The sequence below is a fragment of the Heteronotia binoei genome, chromosome 4, assembly GCF_032191835.1.
Source record: "Heteronotia binoei isolate CCM8104 ecotype False Entrance Well chromosome 4, APGP_CSIRO_Hbin_v1, whole genome shotgun sequence".
Classification (NCBI taxonomy): domain Eukaryota; kingdom Metazoa; phylum Chordata; class Lepidosauria; order Squamata; family Gekkonidae; genus Heteronotia; species Heteronotia binoei.
Window position 1 is genome coordinate 81,505,840 of NC_083226.1, and position 19,831 is coordinate 81,525,670.

Sequence of the window (19,831 nt, forward strand, 5' to 3'; positions counted from 1 at the left end):
ATGTCCAGGAGACCCTTGGAATCAGCATGGGACAGAGCACAGCCCCACCCCCCTCATCTGCTGCTTCCCATGGGGGGAAATCTGCAATAACTTTAGAGCCCTATTGTATACAGATAAGTGCCTTCTACTCATACAAGAGCAACAGAGAGAGAGAGAGAAAGATGGGCTTGCATCCCTTTATCCATCTGGGGGGCTGCTGAGGAATAATTAGGGGAACAGAGTGACTCCCCTACCACAACTGGGCCAAAGTGCATATATAAGAATTTCATAACTTCAATAGGTGTCAGCATTTCACCAACAGAAATATATTTTCAGTCTTATAATGCATTACCTTTTCAAGGTTGTATGTATTTATTTCACAAAGAGAAAAGATTTTTGATATCAATAATATAAAATAGCATCTGCCACAATCCATTACGTCCTGACTTAGAAATATATAAAGGAACTGGTAATGGTAGAGTAAAGCTCATAGAGTATTCACACCTCATAAGTAAAGAAGACAAAGGAGGTAATAGTTCTTGAAAGATACATTTATGAAATAAATGAAGATGTAACAAAAAGGCAATAATATATGAAGTCATTTTAACTGAGTTTCCTATCTATCTATCTATCTATCTATCTATCTATCTGTCTGTCTGTCTGTCTGTCTGTCTGTCTGTCTGTCTGTCTGTCTGTCTGTCTATCCAAAAATTGCACATTTTGACCACAATTCACTAGGAGCGTATGCAAATCCCATTGAAATGAATCCACAATGTATGATTGCTTATGCCCATGGTATCCCCAAGTGCACTGAGATTGAATCATGCTCCTGATGTGGCTCAAGTAACATCTAGTTTGGCCCTAACACCAGGTGACATACATAGATCCCTTAAAAAGCAAAGAAGGAGGAAGAGGAGGAAGAGTTGGTATTATACCTTGCTTTTCTCTACCTTAAGGAATCTCAAAGTAGTTTATAACCTCCTTCCCTTCCTCTCCCCACAACAGCCACCTTGTGAGGTACATACAAACATATGAAACTGCCTTATGTTGAATCAGACCCTCGGTCCATCGAAGTCAGTATTGTCTACTCAAACAGGCAGAGGCTCTCCAGGGTCTCAAGCTGAGGTTTTTCACGCCTACTTGCCTGGACCCTTTTTAGTTGGAGATGCCGGGAATTGAACCTGGGACCTTCTGCTTACCAAGCAGATACTCTACCACTGAGCCACTGTCCCTCCCCCTAGATGGGGCTAAGAGAGTTCTGAGAGAACTGTGATTGGCCTAAGGTCACTAGCAGGCTTTGTGTGGAGGACAGGGGTATAAAACCCAGTTCTCCAGATTTCAATCCATGGCTCTTAAACACTACACCACATTGGCTCTCTTGGAAGTCCATAATAACAGTACTAGTATACATTTTAGCCTGATACAAACAATTAAAGTCAGTTTTGCTTTGGATCAATGAAGGTACCTACAATTTCCTATGTTAGCACAATGTTCATCTTATCTTTAAAAAAAAATCTTAAAATGCATTCTTTTATGTTGTGTTTTTTTTTTTAAAAGTTTTCCTTTCCTAGGGTTGCCAAGTCAAATTCAAAAAATATTTGGGGCTGGAGCTAGGAGATGGGGGTGGAGCCAGGAGACTTTGGGGCGGAGCCAGACTTTCCCATTTCCAAAATAAATGCATAAAAATACAGCAGTGCAGTTCACCTGAATAGTCATCATTTCCTCATCCCCAATAGCTGCAATTTTAGTAAATGAAAGTGTAAACATACAAAAAGCAGCCAAAATGCAGAGTTTGCAAGCTCACGTTTTTGTGATCTCACTGAGGCTTTACTCACAGGAACTGCTGTTCTTCAGCCTAACACAGGCAAACGAAAGAGAGAGAGGTGGAGAAAGCAGGCTCCATACAAAGACTTTGAAATGCATAACAAGCACAGAGACAGACATACACTATTACTGCCTCCCCTACAAAGACTTCTGAAAAGTACTCTCTCTCTCACTGAGTCTAGTTCCTCTACAACAACTTCTGACAAATACAGGGGCTACAGTGCTTTCTCTCTCACACACACTCTTACTTGCTGTGAAATGAAAGCAAAACAAATGGAGGCTCTGCTTCTGACACTTCCCCTTGAAGTACTTCCTGCTTCCTGCTCAACTTTAAACAGGTACACACACACACACAAAGGCATTTTAAAACAGGTCCTGTTTACAAGTTTCTTAACCTGCCGGAGATCTAGAGGTACTGGTTGCGGTGGGGACATGATTTCCCTCCACTGGCCAGCTGGCTGGGGGCGAGGGGAAGCCTGTAAAACCAGGGGATCCCCCGCTGGGACCTGGGGATTGGGAAGCCTATCCTTCCTAGAACTGTGAATGGGATAACAGTATAAGTAGTAACTTTTTCCCCTCCCTGTGGAAATGCCCATGAAGGAATGCTATGTTAGTATCTCTTTGTAAGTCCATGAAGCTTAAAGGATCTTTCTTCTCATCTACTCAGGTCACTAGTAAACTGGTTACAGATGGGTGATTTAAGCCACCCTGGGAATGGTAGGCAAGTGGATCTAAAAAGTGCATCCAAACACACACAGCTGCTTGCTATCCCCATCCCATCTGCACCCCATCCTGGTCAGTAGGGAAGCCACCTCAGAAAGGTACCACTTCCAAAGTGGTACCTAATTTCCAAGGAGGCTCTGAGGTATAGGGTGGCCAGACCGTCCCGGGCACCCGGGAATGTCCCGGTTCTGGCCCCCTATTCCCGCCTCCCGGGCTGGCTATACCGGGACCATTAGAGGTCCCGGTTTAGCCAGCCCCGGAGGCAGTGGGCTGCGGGCGCCGGCGGGGAAGGCGGCGAGTGACGGAGGGAGCGTCCCTGCGCGTGTGCAGGGCCCCTGCGCACGCGCAGGGACACTCCCTCACTCACTCGCCGCCTTCCCCGCCTGCGCGCGGGGCCCGGCGGCAGTGGCGGAGGCCTCTCTGCGGCCTCCGCTGGTCGCTGGAGGCCCTCCAGAGTCTCTGGAGGGCCTCCAGCGACCAGCGGAGGCCACGGAGAGGCCACGGAGGCGCCGGCGCTGGTCCCGGGAGGCCCTCCAGAGACTCTGGAGGGCCTCCGGCGACCAGTGCCGACCAGCGAAGGCCTCTCCGCGTCCTCCGCTGGTCGCTGGAGGCCCTCCAGAGACTCTGGAGGGCCTCCAGCGACCAGCGGAGGCCGCGGAGAGGCCGCGGAGGTGCCGGCGCTGGTCCCGGGAGGCCCTCCAGAGACTCTGGAGGGCCTCTGGCGACCAGTGCCGACCAGCGGAGGCCACGGAGAGGCCGCTGCCAGCCCCGCCAGCAGCACCAGGAGGCCGGAGGAGAGGCCGCCACCCGCCCTGGAACAAGGTAAGTAAGCAGGGAGGGGGGGGCTGCTGGCGGGAGGGGGCGGCCGGCCTTCCTTCCCTCCCTCCCTCCTTCCCCTCCCTCCTTCCTTTCTTCCTCCCTTCCTTCCTTCCCTCCCTCCTTCCTCCCTCCCTCCTTCCTTCCTTCCTTTCTTCCTTCCTTCCCTCTTTCCCTTCCTCCCTCCTCCCTTCCTTCCTTTCTTCCTTCCCTCCCTCCCTCCCTTCCCTCCCTCCCTCCTCCCTTCCTTCCTTCCTTCCCTCCTTCCTTCCTTCCTTCCTTCCTTCCTTCCCTCCCTCCCTCCCTCCTTCCTCCCTTCTTTCCTTTCTTCCTTCCCTCCTTCCCTCCCTTCCTCCCTTCCTTCCTTCCCTCCTTCCTTCCTTCCCTCCCTCCCTCCCTCCTTCCTTCCTTCCTTCCTTCCCTCCTTCCCTCCCTCCCTCCCTCCTCCCTTCCTTCCCTCCCTCCTTCCTCCCTCCCTCCCTCCTTCCTTCCTTCCTTCCTTTCTTCCTCCCTTCCTTCCCTCCCTCCCTCCTTCCTCCCTCCCTCCCTCCCTCTGGCCACCCCTGGAGTAGACAATACTGACTTTGGTGGACCCAAGCACTGATTCAGTGTAAGGGAGCTTTGTGTTTGTGACTGGACTAGACAATACTGACTTTTGTGGACCCAAGCACTGATTCAGTGTAAGGGAGCTTTGTGTTTGTGACTGGACTAGACAATGCTGACTTTGGTGGACCCAAGCACTGATTCAGTGTAAGGGAGCTTTGTGTTTGTGACTGGAGTAGACAATACTGACTTTGGTGGACCCAAGCACTGATTCAGTGTAAGGGAGCTTTGTGTTTGTGACTGGACTAGTCAATGCTGACTTTGGTGGACCCAAGCACTGATTCAGTGTAAGGGAGCTTTGTGTTTGTGACTGGACTAGACAATACTGACTTTCGTGGATCCAAGCACTGATTCAGTGTAAGGGAGCTTTGTGTTTGTGTGGCCAAGAAGCACCCAGGGAGCACCAGGGATTGCCCAGGGAGCAGCAGATGGGAGCATGAGCACTCTGGATGCAAACAGGACAAAATAAATAGGCTGCATTATGCAGCACAGTTGAGAAAGTGCCTTATCCCATATACTGATGAAGTAAATACAGGATCTGAGAACAAAATTGCACAAACACACAAACACAAAGCTCCCTTACACTGAATCAGTGCTTGGGTCCACGAAAGTCAGTATTGTCTAGTGTAAAAAACAGTTTCTGTTTGCTGCACAAAAAAGCCGATGCTAGCTGCAGCCCCAGGGCAGATAGTGTGAATTCAGAAGGAAGCCCTGCTGAGAAAAGGAATGTAAGAGTGGTGTAAGGTGAATGGGAAATCAGTCTCAGTCTGCATCCCACTCTGTCAGAGAATCTACAGCTGGGTACACACCACCAGCTCAGGGCAGCAGCAAGCCAGCCCAGAAGTGAGCTAGTGAAAAGAGGAGCACCCGGGAGCATCTAGATGGTGTACAGCCTGGCCCTGGAACAGAGATGGGCTGCATGTACCCTGGCCATGGAGATACCTCGTAGGGTGGCCATAATGTCTGAAGGCCAGCCAGGGACACCTTTGGGGGGGGGGAAGGTAGTGGTTGATCTTTCTTTTCACATAAACATTCCTTTTTCTTGAACCCTTATACATACTGTTAAGGATACTTAACACAGAGGGCTATCTCTGAACAAAGATCAGCCACTGTAAAAACGCAAACCAACCATTCAGAATCAGTGTCCTAACAACTGTGTGAACAGTCCAATTACATCACTATGGGACATATAATATGAAACCCTTAGCAAATGTTCACAGAAGGAGACCACAACATTCCAAGGGGAAAAATGGCAGAACATAACTGAAACAACTAAAAGAAAGATTTGCAAATGGCTATATCAGAATAGAAATATGCTTCTGCTGAAATGGAAATGCATTATAATGTCAGACCACTGGTCTATGAAGAATGGCATTGTCTACTCTGACTTGCAGCTACTTTTCTGCATCTCATGCAGAGTCTCAGAGTCTTTCACTTTATCCACTATCTGATTCTTTTGAATGGAGATGCTGGAGATTGAACTTGGAATATGGTCTGCCATTAAGTCACAGACTCTTCTCCAAACTACACTGGAAAAATTTCAATAAATAATTGAATAAGTTTCATTTCATCTTGACTACACAGTATTATAAAGGAAACCATTTGACATTCCATTATTCCCATTAAACTGATAATCCTGGGATTTTTTCCCATTTTTATTTCATTTATTTATTTTATTTCACTGAAATTATACTCTGTCTTTCTGACCTCATAATGGTCACAAAGACAGCTAACACATTTAATATATATATATGTATAATAAAACCACATCAAAAAATAATAAAAACCCACAAAAATATCAATAAAACAATAAAAACCAGAGCTAAAATACACATATAGAAATATAAAAAAAATGAAATATTGGGCAAGAAGGAGGGACTACTGATGAAATGTAAATTTTTAAAAAGTCATCACCTGCAGGAAGAAGACAACAACAGAACGAGACAGACAAGTCCTGAAAAGGGAACAGAAAGTCTTGGGAAGACAGTTCCAAAGTTTTGGTACCATGACCAAGAAGGCCCTATCCCAGGTTGCCACTGCCTAATTTCAGAGGGTGGGAAAATCCAAAGCAGGACCTCAGAAAATGTCTGCAATAAGTATGTTGGTCCCAAATGTTATAAGGCTTTAAAGTTCAACACCAGCTCCTTGAAATGTGAGTGGAAACAGATTGCAACCCTGTAATAGGTAGGTCAAGACTAGAGTGATATAGTCCAAACAATCCACTTAAATCAACATCCTGGCTGCAACTTTCTGAACCAAATGAAGATTCTGAACACTTTGTCAAGGCCATGTAGAGCACATTGCAATAATTTAATCCAGACATAACCAGGGCATGCACTACTGTGGCCATATCTTTTCTGCCCATGAAAGGCTGCCGCTAGCTAGGGCTGCCAGATCTTACCTGGCAGTCAGTGGGGGATCTTCCTCATCAGGGCTCTTTTTCTAGCAGGAGCTCCTCAGCATATTAGGTCATGCCCTTCCAATGTAGCCAATCCTCTTGGAGCTTACAGTAGGCCCTGTACTAAGAGCCCTCTAAACTCTTGGAGGATTGGCTAAATCAGGGAGCATGGCCTAATATGCAGAGGAGCTCCTGCTAAAAAAAGAGCCCTGGTTCCTCATGCAAGCTTTGCTATAGGGTGTGATGATGTCACCCAGAAATGAAGTTATCATGCTGGGCACGTCATGGGGGACTCTCTAGCACTTGGGAGGAAACTCTATGGTTAGTGCTAGAGAGTCTGACTTGCAACATGCCAGCCAGGATAACATCACTTCTGGGTGATGTCATAATTCTGGGCACATTATAACATGCTGGTGCTCTTCAGTGGCAGGTCTCCCTTGCCAGCTAGTTCCACGGCAGCAAGTTAGAGGCCCTGAAATCAGGGAAACCCCTGCACCTGGTGGTAGGCTGGAAACCTGGTGGTAGGCTGAAAACCCTACAGCTAGTTCACTAGCTGAACTTGTCCATAGCTGCCACCTGAATATAAAGCAGTAGATCTGGTTCCAAGAGCACCCCAGACTAAGGACTTGTTTCATCAAGGGGATTGCAACTGTAACCAGAACAGGTGAGACTTTAAAGCCCAGCTCAAGTGTCTGGATAAGAACATAAGAGAAGCCATGTTGGATCAGGCCAATGGCCCATCCAATCCAACACTCTGTATCACACAGTGGCCAAATTTTTATATATATATATATATATATATATATATATATATATATATATATATATATATATATATATATATATATATATATATATATATATATATATATATATATATACATACACACACACACACTGTGGCTAATAGCCACTGATGGACCTCTGCTCCATATTTTTATCTAACCCTCTCTTGAAGCTGGCTATGCTTGTAGCCACCACCACCTCCTGTGGCAGTGAATTCCACATGTTAATCACCCTTTGGGTGAAGAAGTACCTCCTTTTATCCGTTCTAACCCAACTGCTCAGAAATTTCATTGAATGCCCACGAGTTCTTGTATTCTGAGTACTTCTTTCTCTACCTTCTCTATCCCATGCACAATCTTGTAAACCTCTATCATGTCACCCCACAGTCGACATTTCTCCAAGCTAAAGAGCCCCAAGCATTTTAACCTTTCTTCATAGGGAAAGTATTCCAAACCTGTAATCATTCTAGTTGCCCTTTTCTGCACATTTTCCAATGCTATAATATTTTTTTTGAGGTGCGGTGACCAGAATTGCACACAGTATTCCAAATGAGACCGCACCATCAATTTATACAGGGGCATTATGATAGTGGCTGATTTATTTTCAATTCCCTCCCTAATAATTCCCAGCATGGCATTGGCCTTTTTTATTGCAATCGCACACTGTCTTGACCTTTTCAGTGAGTTATCTACCATGACCCCAAGATCTCTCTCTTGGTCAGTCTCTGCCAGTTCACACCCCATCAACTTGTATTTGCAGCTGGGATTCTTGGCCCCAACGTGCATTACTTTGCACTTGGCCACATTGAATCTCATCTGCCATGTTGACGCCCACTCACCCAGCCTCAACAGATCTCTTTGGAGTTCCTCACAATCCTCTCTGGTTCTTACCACCCTGGACAATTTAGTGTCATCCGCAAACTTGGCCACTTCACTGCTTACTCTCAACTCTAAATCATTTATGAACAGGTTAAAGAGCATAGGACCCAGTACTGAGCCCTGTGGCACTCCACTGCTTACCGTCCTCCACTGTGAAGACTGCCCATTTATATTCACTCTCTGGTTCCTATTAATTAGCCTTTTTTTGATCCACAAGAGGACCTGTCCTTTTACTCCATGACTCTCGAGCTTACTAAGGAGCCTTTGAAGAGGAACTTTATCAAAAGCTTTCTGAAAGTCAAGGTAAACAATATCTATTGGGTCTCCTTTGTCCACATGTTTGTTCACCCCCTCAAAGAAACGTAACAGATTAGAGAGGCAAGATCTTCCCTTACAGAACACATGCTGAGTCTTCCTCAATAACTCATGTTCATTCTGTCTTTGATAATGGTTTCTACCAACTTTCCCGGTATTGAAGTCAGACTGACTGGCCTGTAGTTACCCGGATCTCCTCTGGAACCCCTTTTAAAGATGGGAGTGACATTTGCTACCTTCCAGTCCTCAGGAACGGAGGCAGATTTCAATGAAAGATTACATATTTTTGTCAGGAGATCCACAAGTTCAACTTTGAGTTCTTTAAGAACTCTTGGATGTATGCCATCCGGAACTGGTGACTTATTAGTTTTTAATTCGTCCATCAGTTTTAGGACCTCCTCTCTTGTCACCTCAATCTGGCTCAGGTCTTTCAACACCCGTTCCAATAGAAGTGGTTCCGGAGCAGGCAAACACTTCTCATCTTCCACAGTGAAGACGGAGGCAAAACATTCATTTAGCTTCTCAGCCATTTCCCTATCCTCCTTCAGTAATCCTTTGACCCCCTGGTCATCCAAGGGCCCACTGCCTCCCTGGCTGGTTTCCTGCTTCTAATATATTTGAAGAAATTTTTATTGTTGGTCTTTATGTTTTTTGCAATATGCTCCTCATAGTCCCTTTTTGCTTGCCTGATCACAGTCTTGCATTTGATTTGCCATCGCCTGTGTTCCCTTTTATTAATTTCCCTTGGACTAGCTTTCCATTTCTTAAAGGAGTCCTTCTTACCTTTTACAGCTTCCATTACATTGTTTGTTAACCATGCAGGCCTTCTCTTATACCTGTTTGTACCTTTCCTAACTTGTGATATATATTTTATCTGTGCTTTTAGGATTGTAGTTTTAAATAGCCTCCAAGCTTCCCCAAGGGTTTTGACTGTATTTACTTTTCCTTTCAGTTTCCTCTTCACATGCCTCCTCATCTCAGAGAATTTACCCCGTTTAAAGTTAAACGTGGTTGTGCTGGTCTTTTGGGGCAACTCCCTATTTATGCAAATAGTGAAATCAATAACGTTATGGTCACTGCTCCCAAGCGGTGCGATCACTTTTACATCTCTCATCAGGTCTTGGGCATTACTTAGGGCCAAATCCAGGATCACCCCACCCCTGATAGGCTCTGTGACCATCTGCTCCATAGTACAGTCATTGAGAGCATCTAGAAACTCAGTCTCTTTCTCTCGACCAGAACACATATTGACCCAATCAATCTGCGGGTAGTTAAAATCACCTAGGATGACACAGTTTTTTTCATTTAGCCACCATCTTTAAGCCTTCCATCATATTATAGTCGTCCTCTGTCTTTTGATTTGGTGGGCGATAAAAAACTCCCATAGTTAAATTGCCTTTTGGGCCCTCTATTTCAACCCAAAGCATTTCTATAAGGGAGTCTAATTCTCTGACCTCAGTCTTACTGGACCGTATGCCCTCTCTGACATACAGAGCCACCCCACCTCCAACCCTTCCCCCCCTCTCCTTCCGATATAACTTATATCCAGGAATCACCGTGTCCCACTGATTCTCCTCATTCCACCAAGTTTTTGATATTCCCACAATATCTATGTTTTCCCCCAACACTAAACATTCCAACTCACCAATTTTACTTCGAAGACTTCTAACATTTGCGTACAAACATCTATAATTTCCTAGGCAAGCTAGGCCCACCACCTTCCTCCAGCCACCTCGAGACTCTGGCAGGCAGTTTATTCTGTTTGTCACCATCTCAGTGGACAACTCTGTTCCATTACCCAGTAGAAAAGTATCAGCTAACCCTTCATCTCTGAGATGAGTCTTCCTGAACCAGAGACATTTCATCTCCTGTTGGCTTTCCCCCTAGATTTAGTTTAAAAACTGCTCTGCCACCTTTTTGATTTTAAGCGCCAGCAGCCTGGTTCCATCTGGGGACATGTGGAGACCTTCTTTTTTGTATAGCTCCCGCTTGTTCCAGAAAGCATCCCAGTCCCTAACAAACTTAAACCCTTCCTCCTAGCACCATCGTCTCATCCACACATTAAGACTTCTTATTTGTGCCTGTCTCTCCAGCCCTGCATGTGGAACAGGTAGCACTTCCGAGAAGGCTACCTTGGAGGTCCTGGTCTTAAGTCTCCCACCTAGCAGCCTAAATTTTTCCTTTAGGACCTCCCAACTGCATTTCCCCACATCGTTGGTGCCAACATGCACCACGACCACCGGCTCCTCCCCAGCACTGTGTATCAGTCTATCTACTACATGCGTAATGTCCGCTACCTTTGCACCAGGCAGGCAAGTCACCATACGGTCAGTACGTGGTTGGCCACCCACGTCTTCTTGCCTAAGGATCGAATCACCAACTACCAAGATTCTCCCTCTCTCCCTGCCCAGGGATGGTTCCTTGGCGCGAAAGGATTCCCGTTCACCAACCGAAGAAGTGGTCCCTTCTGAGGGTCCATTCCCCTTATCCTCAGTCCGGTGCCCTGTTCCTTCTTTACCCTCATGCTCCCTGGCAGCAACGGGGCTGCCACGTTTAGATCGGGGCTCAACTAACACGTCCCCGAGAGTCTTTTGTGAGTGCCTAACTGACTGCCTCTGCTTCTCCAGGTCAGTCACCTCAGTCTCAAGGGTACGAACTCGTTCCCTGAGGACCAGGAGCTCCTTGCATCGAGCACACACCCAAGATTTCTGTCCTGTGGGCAGATAGTCATACATGTGACACAATGCAAAACATTGGAAAGCCCCCACCCCCCTGCTGGCATTCTACCTTCATGATAGCTTCATGGATGATCCCCAGCAGTTTCATATAGATACTGAAGAGCATAAGGGACAGGATTCCACAGGCCAAAGATCAAGGAGCTAAGCAGCAGACCCCCTAGCAGAAACCCAGCTTTCAGGTAGCTCTGGAACCACTGCAAAACAGTACCCCCCAATCAGTGTTCTCTCTAAGCTAAACTATACATTAAAATGTTGTTATTTTAACCCATGCTTTTGAGGAGACCAATGGAACGTTATAACAGACTCTTATTTATTACACTTAACACTTAGGAAATCTAATGACATGGACATCAATCTCCAATTCTGATGCTTATTGCCTTTGCTGGGTTTTTTTGCCCAGTCAACACAAACTGATGATTACCAGATTCCAACTTTTGATACTTTTAATCTGCTAAAAGCATTTCCACTATTTTGCATACTAATTCACTGCCCACTCTATGGGCACTGCCCACTGCTCACTCTATGTAGGACTGCGAATTCCATCCCATACTATTGTCTGATGAAGTATGCTTCTAGCACATGAAAGCTTACATTGTGAATAAAACTTTGTTAGTCCTAAAGGTGCTAATGCACTCCAACTTTGTTCTGTTGCTTCAGACCAACATGGCTGCCCACCTGGATCCCTCTGAGTTAGTGTGAGCCAACTGACAATTTTTTAGCATCTGGCTCACACATTTTTGTCTTAGCTCAGGAAGGATAACCCTGGAGCAAACTAATTTTGCAGAAGCTAAATCACTTGCTCACAACTTTAATGCCAGTTGCTCACAAAATACAAATTTTGCTCACAAGACTCCACAGCTTAGAGGAAGCATTGCCCCCAATCCAAGCACAGAAAGGCAGCCTAGAAAGGTACCATGATCAATGGTACTGAATACCACTGAGAGGTTCAAGAGGATCAGCAGAGTCATACTCCCTCTTCCAGTATAGGTTATCCACCAAGGCGACCAGTGCTGTTTTAGTCCCAGATTTAAAATCAAAGTGGAAAGGATCCAAACAATCTGCTTAATCCAGGCAAACTTGAAATTGTCTAGCCACCACCAGTTCAATCACTGTGATCAGGAATAGAACATTTAAGACCAGACTTTAGTTATTGAGATCTTCTGCGTCCAGGAGTCAACAAATTTTAGTAGCCACGAAGAGCCATCGTCATATAAGCAGGTGGTAGGCCTAAAACTTCCAAGAACCACTTCACATCCTTGGCCTGAATAACTTAAAAGTATCAGAAACAGTTGGACAAATTGGGACCCTGGCACCATCTGGCCCTGTCACTGCTAATGTAGTATCTGAGTCAGAATGAATGTGATAGATTTTACATCCCTACCTTTTAACCAGTCATTAATATTCAGCACAATCCTACTAGGAATCCCCCCTCCCTTGTGCTAGTAAAATGAGGATAACTTACTTTGGTAAGGTTAGTTCAAAGGAGGACACTGGAACTGTCAGTGCATCCTCCACTTTTTTTTAATCAGCACATTTCCACCAAGAAAATTAGATCATTAAAACTGGGACATCATCAAGTCAGTAACAAATTACAAGTTCAATCTATTTTTAATAAATTGCCACCCATCCTTGCACAGGGCAGCAGATAAATAAAAATCAATTGATGAATTAATTAGCATTACTGTTTGTGCTTCCACCACCACTAGTGATAAAATGAAACCTATCTATGCTAACTTGTATATTATCCTTCTTTTCTGTTTTATGAACTTTAGATTAAAAACAAAAACAAAAGTAAGCCAAAATGTGAACTAAATTATTAAAAGAAATGCCATTAATATTACTATACTACTCAGCAAAGTGTAGATGACTGGGGAAGACGATGGCAAACCACCCCGTAAAAAGTCTGCTGTGAAAATGTTGTGAAAGCAACATCACCCCAGAGTCGGAAACGACTGGTGCTTGCACAGGGGACTACCTTTACCTTTTTTTTTCCCAATTGATGAAAAGCAGCTGAAGCTGCAGGAAGTCTCCTTATTAGTAAGGAAGAAGTCTTCAAATTTTGCTGAGCTGTGTGGTAGGGCCCCAGCCAACAGTTTCATCTGTGATCCCTTTGTGATATGGGCAAATGTAAGCTTGTTAGGTTATTTAATTTCTAAGAAGACAGCATAGTATTCCTATTCCAGAAATTTAGTATAGCTGTGTTCCATAAAGTTCTCAATGCAAGACTTGCTTCTGTCCAAACATACTAAGATGTCTTAGGCAAACAACACTCTGTCAGCCTTAACCACCTATCTGAAATATAAGGAAAACAACACAGGGCTATTTGCGAGACAAAATGTATAAGTGAAATTTCCCCTTAAATTAGTATGATTGAGAAATATTCTAGCTCATTATGTGGTACCATTGACCTCCATGTGCAAACAGGAAGATAATAAAGAAAAGCAAAACGCTGCTACAGAATACAAAAATACAGATCTAGTCTAAAATGTTTTTCTAACAGACAAAGCCAATTAACATGACAAATTGAACTTCATTTTCATTTTGAAAAGCTTCTATAACTGAATAAGTATTTCAGCTTATTTGTTAAAAAGAGCCATTACTTACTATAAGCACAACCATAGACCTCAATTCGCATTCCAATCCTGCCATTAGGGTTCCAATCCAAAGGGATAAATCGTAGAAATCTTGCTTTGATGGAATGCTGGAGTTTATAATACACCACGCTGTCTGCATTTGTGTTTCCTGAAAAAGCCTAAAAGGGATATTTTTAAAAGTCAACTTTTGCTAACTAGTTTTAATTATGGTATTACCTCTCTCCTGTAAATCAAGCCTTTTTTCATGTGCAACATTGAGTAATGTGGATGCAGACTTATGACAACATAGGATACACCTACAAAATGAGGCAGGAAAAGTTAACTCTGACCTTGTTCACTCTTCAAAATGTTTGTTATGGCAATGGGATTGGGACAACTATAATTGCTTCTATTTGTCTCCTTAACTGCAAATTTTCCTTTGTAATTAGTATGCTGTTTTTGCACTTGCTTATAAAAACACTTGTTGCTGCAACAAACTAATGCTATGGATGCTATTGATGCTTTATATCAGATACAGATAGATATATACATATGTACGTTCAGTACCATTTATGCTCATTATTCCTCAGAGGCTGTAGGGATATATTAGGGAAATATTAGTATCCACTACATTAAATATGACCAGTTATAAGCCAAAATCAGAGGATTCTAAAGGGAGCAATTGCCTCTGAGTCTTAACTTACCTCTCCATTGGGAATTGATTGTTCCTGGGATTAAGACGGAAGAAAGTGTAAAGACAGAGAAAGATGGCAAATTATGCTTCTTTCACTGGATTTACCTGTAATCTCTATTTACCTGTCTGAAGAAGCTTCAAAATTCCCAATTGTTAGAATTGGTGAAATGGGCTCCTTCAAGCCTGCACCAGTCAAAAAGAGAGCAGAACTTTTGAAGTGCATTATAATAGTTAGATCTGAAAGCAACTATGATTAGGACCATGGCTCAGTGGCAGAGTATCTGCTTTCATGCAAAAGGTCTAAGGTTTAGTTCCTGGCATCTTCAGTTAAAAGAATCAGGTAATAAGCATTGTGGGTCACAGGGGCATGGGAGGGGGCACAGGCAAGGAACTGACAGTGGCACCTTGACTTTGGAAAATAAAGTGGCCACAGCCTGATAATCCTGCGCCCCCTACCTACCTGCTAGGGTGCTACCAAAAAGTGGGAAAAAAACCTCTCTGGAGAGCTGTGTAGGTGCCAGCCACAGCATAGTCCCCTTGGCCATCTGGTGGTGAGAGCCCTACCAACAGCCCCCATGTTGGGCATGCTACTGAAGTTGGCTCTACCACAAGAATCCCAGAACTGCAGGATGTTCTGGGCATACATACATTGTCTTCCTAACCCAAAGGATCCACCCCATGCCCAAACAGCCAAAAGCTGTGGTAGTTATGGAAAACAATTTGGAGTAGTGGTTAACAAAGAGGACTTTTATCTACGAGAACCAGGTTTGATTCCCCACTTCTCCACTTGCAACTGCTGGAATGGCTGTAGGTCAGCCATAGCTCTCACAGAGATGTCCTGGAAAGGGCAACTTCTGTGAGAGCTCATTCAGCCCCATCTACCTTACAGGATGTCTATTGTGGGGGAGGAAGGTAAAGGAGATTGTAAACCACTCCAAGACTCTGAGTTTCAGAGTGAAGAGCGACATACAAATCCAATTTCTTCTTCTTCCTTGAAATGGCAGCTGCTGTGAGAGCCCTCTCAGCCTTGTCCTTGAAAGGGCAGCTGCTGTTAGAGCCTCTCAGTCTCACCCACCTCACAGGATGTCTGTTGTGGGGGGAGAAGATATAGGAAGAAAAAGATATTGGATTTATATCCCACCCTCCACTCCGAAGAGTCTCAGAGTGGCTCACAATCTCCTTTACCTTCCTCCCCTCCTGGGAATCAAACCCGGTTCTCCCAGATAAGTGTCCGCACACTTAACCACTACACCAAATTGGCTGTAAGCCTCTCTGAGTGGTTCAGGGAGAAGGGCGGGGTATAAATCTGCAATTCTTCTTCTTCCATGTGACAACCAAATTACAGGGAGGGTGGGTGGAAAAAGCTGTGGTAATCAGAAGCCTGGAAAAATGAGGTTTTTGGCTACATAAGGGAGGGATGGGCAGGCAAAATCCACCAGAATCACCCGCCACTTCCCAACACACCTGATACAGACTCACATAGGGCCCTGGCAGCCATTCGTGCAGCTCCAGCCTCCAGCCTAGCCATTTGGCCTGTAGAGACATTGGTCATGTGGCCACTTAGTCTTCTGGATCCCAGGGGCTTGGGGGGCCACAGATGAGGAACTGACACCAACAGCTTGACTTTGGAGAATAAAGTGGCCACAGCATTATTGATTACACTGTAGAAGCAAGGCTCGGCCCTTCCCAGCCAAGCCGGCATCGCCGGCGTTCAGGCTGGGGGCCGCCTTTGCCCCCGTGGAAGAACGAGAGCAGTGATTGACAGCCCCAGCTCATCCGGGGCTAGAGCGGGGCGTGGCGCCAGGGCTATATAAGCCCTGGCCCCGCCCAGACTTAGTGTGGCTGTCTTCTTGGCTCTCTGCCCACCCACCCTCCCTTGGCAGTACAGGTTTCAACCGGTCGCCTTGTTGGGGGCCAGGTAGGAATTTTTTCATCTCCGCATAATTGGCCCATGTGGAGTTGTTTTTCACCTACCTTGTACTGCCTTATAGTGTCAGGTTCTTAGGTGGATTGTAAGTTGGTCGCTGGCCGGGGATGTGTTGGCCACAGTGTTTCAGGGGAGCACCTATGGCCTAGCACCTTTGGTGCATGTGGTCTGAATGAACCGCAGATGGGCTACACGGCTCAGTGCGGGGAATGCAGATCACGGTGAGCCTCATCTGGGGCGGATCTTTCCATGGGGGATCGATGCTAGCCCAGGTGGAGAAAGGCTGGAGGCCTGGCCGCTCAGTTACAGCCTGAATACGGCAGGTTTGTGCTGGGGGCAGGGTTGCTCACCCTTTGGACAAGGCGGGGTCCGTGGGTGACCCCAGGGGCTTGTCTGGTTAGGTCTTATCCCTGCCGAGTTCACAGGTTAATTGAGTTTAATAAAGCGGCCCGGTTTAAACCCAATACTTTGTGTCTGTCTCTTATTTCGACTGGGGGGGCAAAGGCACAGAATAGGGATGACTCCTGAACTGAGTGACCTGATCAAAAGGATCTGTCTCATGCTCAAATTGCCACAAGAACTGGGACAGCTTTCCCCCCTCCAGTCTAAGATGATTTTTTTTTCCTGCTGCAGCTTCATGGAGGTTTGCAAAATGCAGGCTTACAAAACAACACAATAAACATCAAGGAAGACCCACCACCAGGACTTTTTTCTAGGGGAATGCAGCAGAACAGAGTTCTGGAACCTCTTTTTGGAAACAAAATTCTCAAAAAAAAAGTTTAAAAGTTCATGAGGGACACCCATGTATTTCTCCTTCATTTCTCTCTTGAAAGTTCCAGCACCTCTTTTTCCAGAAAAAAAACAAACCCTGCCCACAAAAATACATAAGAAACCTATCCATTTTGCCTATAAGGAGATACAGGAAGCCCCCTTCACAGTATTAGCAGTGATTAAAATTATTGAGCACCCTCTGATATGGCCAACTGTTACTGAATCAGACCCTTGATCCCTCAAGTCATTACTGTCCATACGTCCAGGCTGCAGCTGACTAGAGTGACCAGTGAAGGTCTCAACCCATCCCACCCAATGCCCAGACTCATGACCTAGCATTGCTGAGAAAAGATGCTCTGTTCCTACAGAGCACATGGAGCATGTGTAGCCATTGCTGCAGACCCAGACCCCAGCTTGGACATGTGGTCTGGGGAGATGCTGGCTTCCCCAGCTTCCCCAGAGCCCCAGGACCACAAAAGTGGTGACAGGTAGGTCCTGGACACATCTTGTTAAAGACCTCTGCCTAAGATCCTGGAGATCCTCTATCAGTCAAAGCAAATATAGTGATATTGCTCTTTTCCCTCTCTCACATGCAGGATTTTCTCTCCATTTTAGCTGAGCAGTCCCTTTTATCTATTTTTTCTTAAATGAAAGTTTATGCTGTTTTACTCTGTCACATTATTATATTTTGATGCTAGCTCAACCCAGAAACTTGAGGGAAGAGACAAGATCCTCTTTTTATACTTCTAAAAATGGCACACAAGAGGGCTTTGAAAGTTCAAAAATAAACAAAATATTGTATTCAACGTATGGGGGGGAGGGTCAAGTGAAACCAGGGGTAAAATGTCTGAGGTGAATCATTAGTAACATTAGTAAATTCACAAACTACAGTTAATATGTTTTCAACAAGTAAAAGCTTTTCATGAAGACTTAGAATCTTTGAAATGAAAGACTTTGGTTGTCATGTCTGCTAGATACTCTAGGACACATTTGTTTGGAGGCAGAGACTGGGGGGCACCTTCAGCCTTATCCCAACCACTCCCAGGGTTAAAAGAACACATCAGTCCCCCTGAGACCTCCATTCAGGATACAACACCAGTGAGATGGCTAGATGACCAGGACAAATGAGGCATGGAAGCAGCACCCAGTAACTTCAGAACCAACTCCCAGGAGCAGTCGAAGGCATGAGGGGCCAAAGTGCCTTGCTGTATGAGCCAGCTGATTTTGTTAATCAATCCAGTGCTTATGTATCTCATTCTGTTTATATGGTAGTGATGTTGGACTATATGATTCAATCACATAAGTGTATATATTGTGATAGGATCCTTCTCACTTCAGGGCACTTGATATCAACAAACAGTTTCTGAACAGACTCATTAGAGCTAACTTGTAATGTTGCTATGTCTTGCAACTCTAAATGCTTAAATGCATTCAGTGTCAAACTTTATAATCATGCTTATTAGTATAGGTGAGAATCAATACAGAAAAATTGCCACAACCCTATCCAGACGTTTTCATCTTTTACAGTCCTTGTTTGCCGTAACTCACAGCTGTTGGCTTCACCAATTAATTTGCTGACTGAACCAGAACCCAGGCCCCAACAGTTGAAGCACTGGGAAAAACAAAGACTCATTAACACTCATTTAGCTTAATTGTATCTCATGAAAATTTAATATTATTTTAATGATTTCCCCCACTTCTGTTTTTTTTCTTTCTTGGCTGAGCAGTCCCTTTTTCTTCTTTGTTACTGTTTTTTCCCACCCAACTGTTTAAATGTATATCAATATATGCTGACAGCCTAGGGAACTGAGGAACCAACAACAACAAAACTATTTTGTATATATCAGATAATGGTACATGAGACCCTGATTGTAATTCAAAACAAACTGCTTTATTTCACTTTTGTGGGGAAAAGGTCAAGGAGGTATCAGGTTTGGAATATGGCAGGTGAACAGGCAACAGGAATGAGGTATCTTTGTATAAATACAAACCATTTGTCACAATCAAGTAGCTATTTTGTTATACAGACAGGACTTTAGAACTGTGGAGAGATGTCTCTTGGCAGTCCCTGTTTAAATAGACAAGCATAAACCTCTTCTTCTTAAAGTTCATATTATCATTCTAAACTGGCCTATCATCCAGTAAAGCTATACAGGGATGGGAGTTTCACACAACAGTTTCCTTCCTGCAATGAGCTATCTTGGAAGCACTATGGCCATTTCAAACAGTGCCGCTTGTGCACATGATCTTCCTCTGCTCCCCCTTTTTTTGAAATTTTTAGTGAAATTGCTAAAGCACTAAATTAATATAGCATTTAAGTAACATAGTTGCTTCATAAAGATGCCCTGTTGGAGACAGAGCCACATTTTTAAAGGCTTTGTCCATTGTCGCCTCTACTTTTCATTTTATCTTTAGAAATGTTGAACAACCAAATAAGGGAAGAGCCAAACATAAAAGGAGCTGTGATAAAAGATGAACAATATAAACTGAGAGCTTTTGCTGATGATTTAGTTTTTATATTAAAACAACCAATGGACTCAATTGACTGCCTTTTAAACAAGATTAAACAATTTGGCCATTATGCAGGATTAAAGATTAATTATTACAAAACAAAATTTTTGACAAAAAAATATGATGATGGAACAAGTTCAAGCCTTCCAGCAGAAATCAGGATTTTTTAATGAAAAAAAAAATTAAATATTTACGTGTGGTTATTTCAAATAGATCCAGCAACCTAAAAGCAGACAACTATGATAAATTACTCAAAGAAATTAACAATTTGGAAAAATGTCATGATTTAAACTTA

At 44.4% G+C, this 19,831-nt stretch overlaps 1 protein-coding gene across 1 annotated transcript in view; it reads right to left on the bottom strand.

Annotated features, from left to right (window-relative positions):
• The window catches only part of CNTNAP4 (contactin associated protein family member 4), a 456,846-nt gene that overhangs the window by 181,881 nt on the left and 255,134 nt on the right, over positions 1 to 19,831 (bottom strand). The window contains exon 4 of the mRNA XM_060235480.1: positions 13,665 to 13,812. Within this exon, the coding sequence (XP_060091463.1) occupies positions 13,665 to 13,812 (148 nt within the window). The remainder of the gene's footprint in view (positions 1 to 13,664; positions 13,813 to 19,831) is intronic.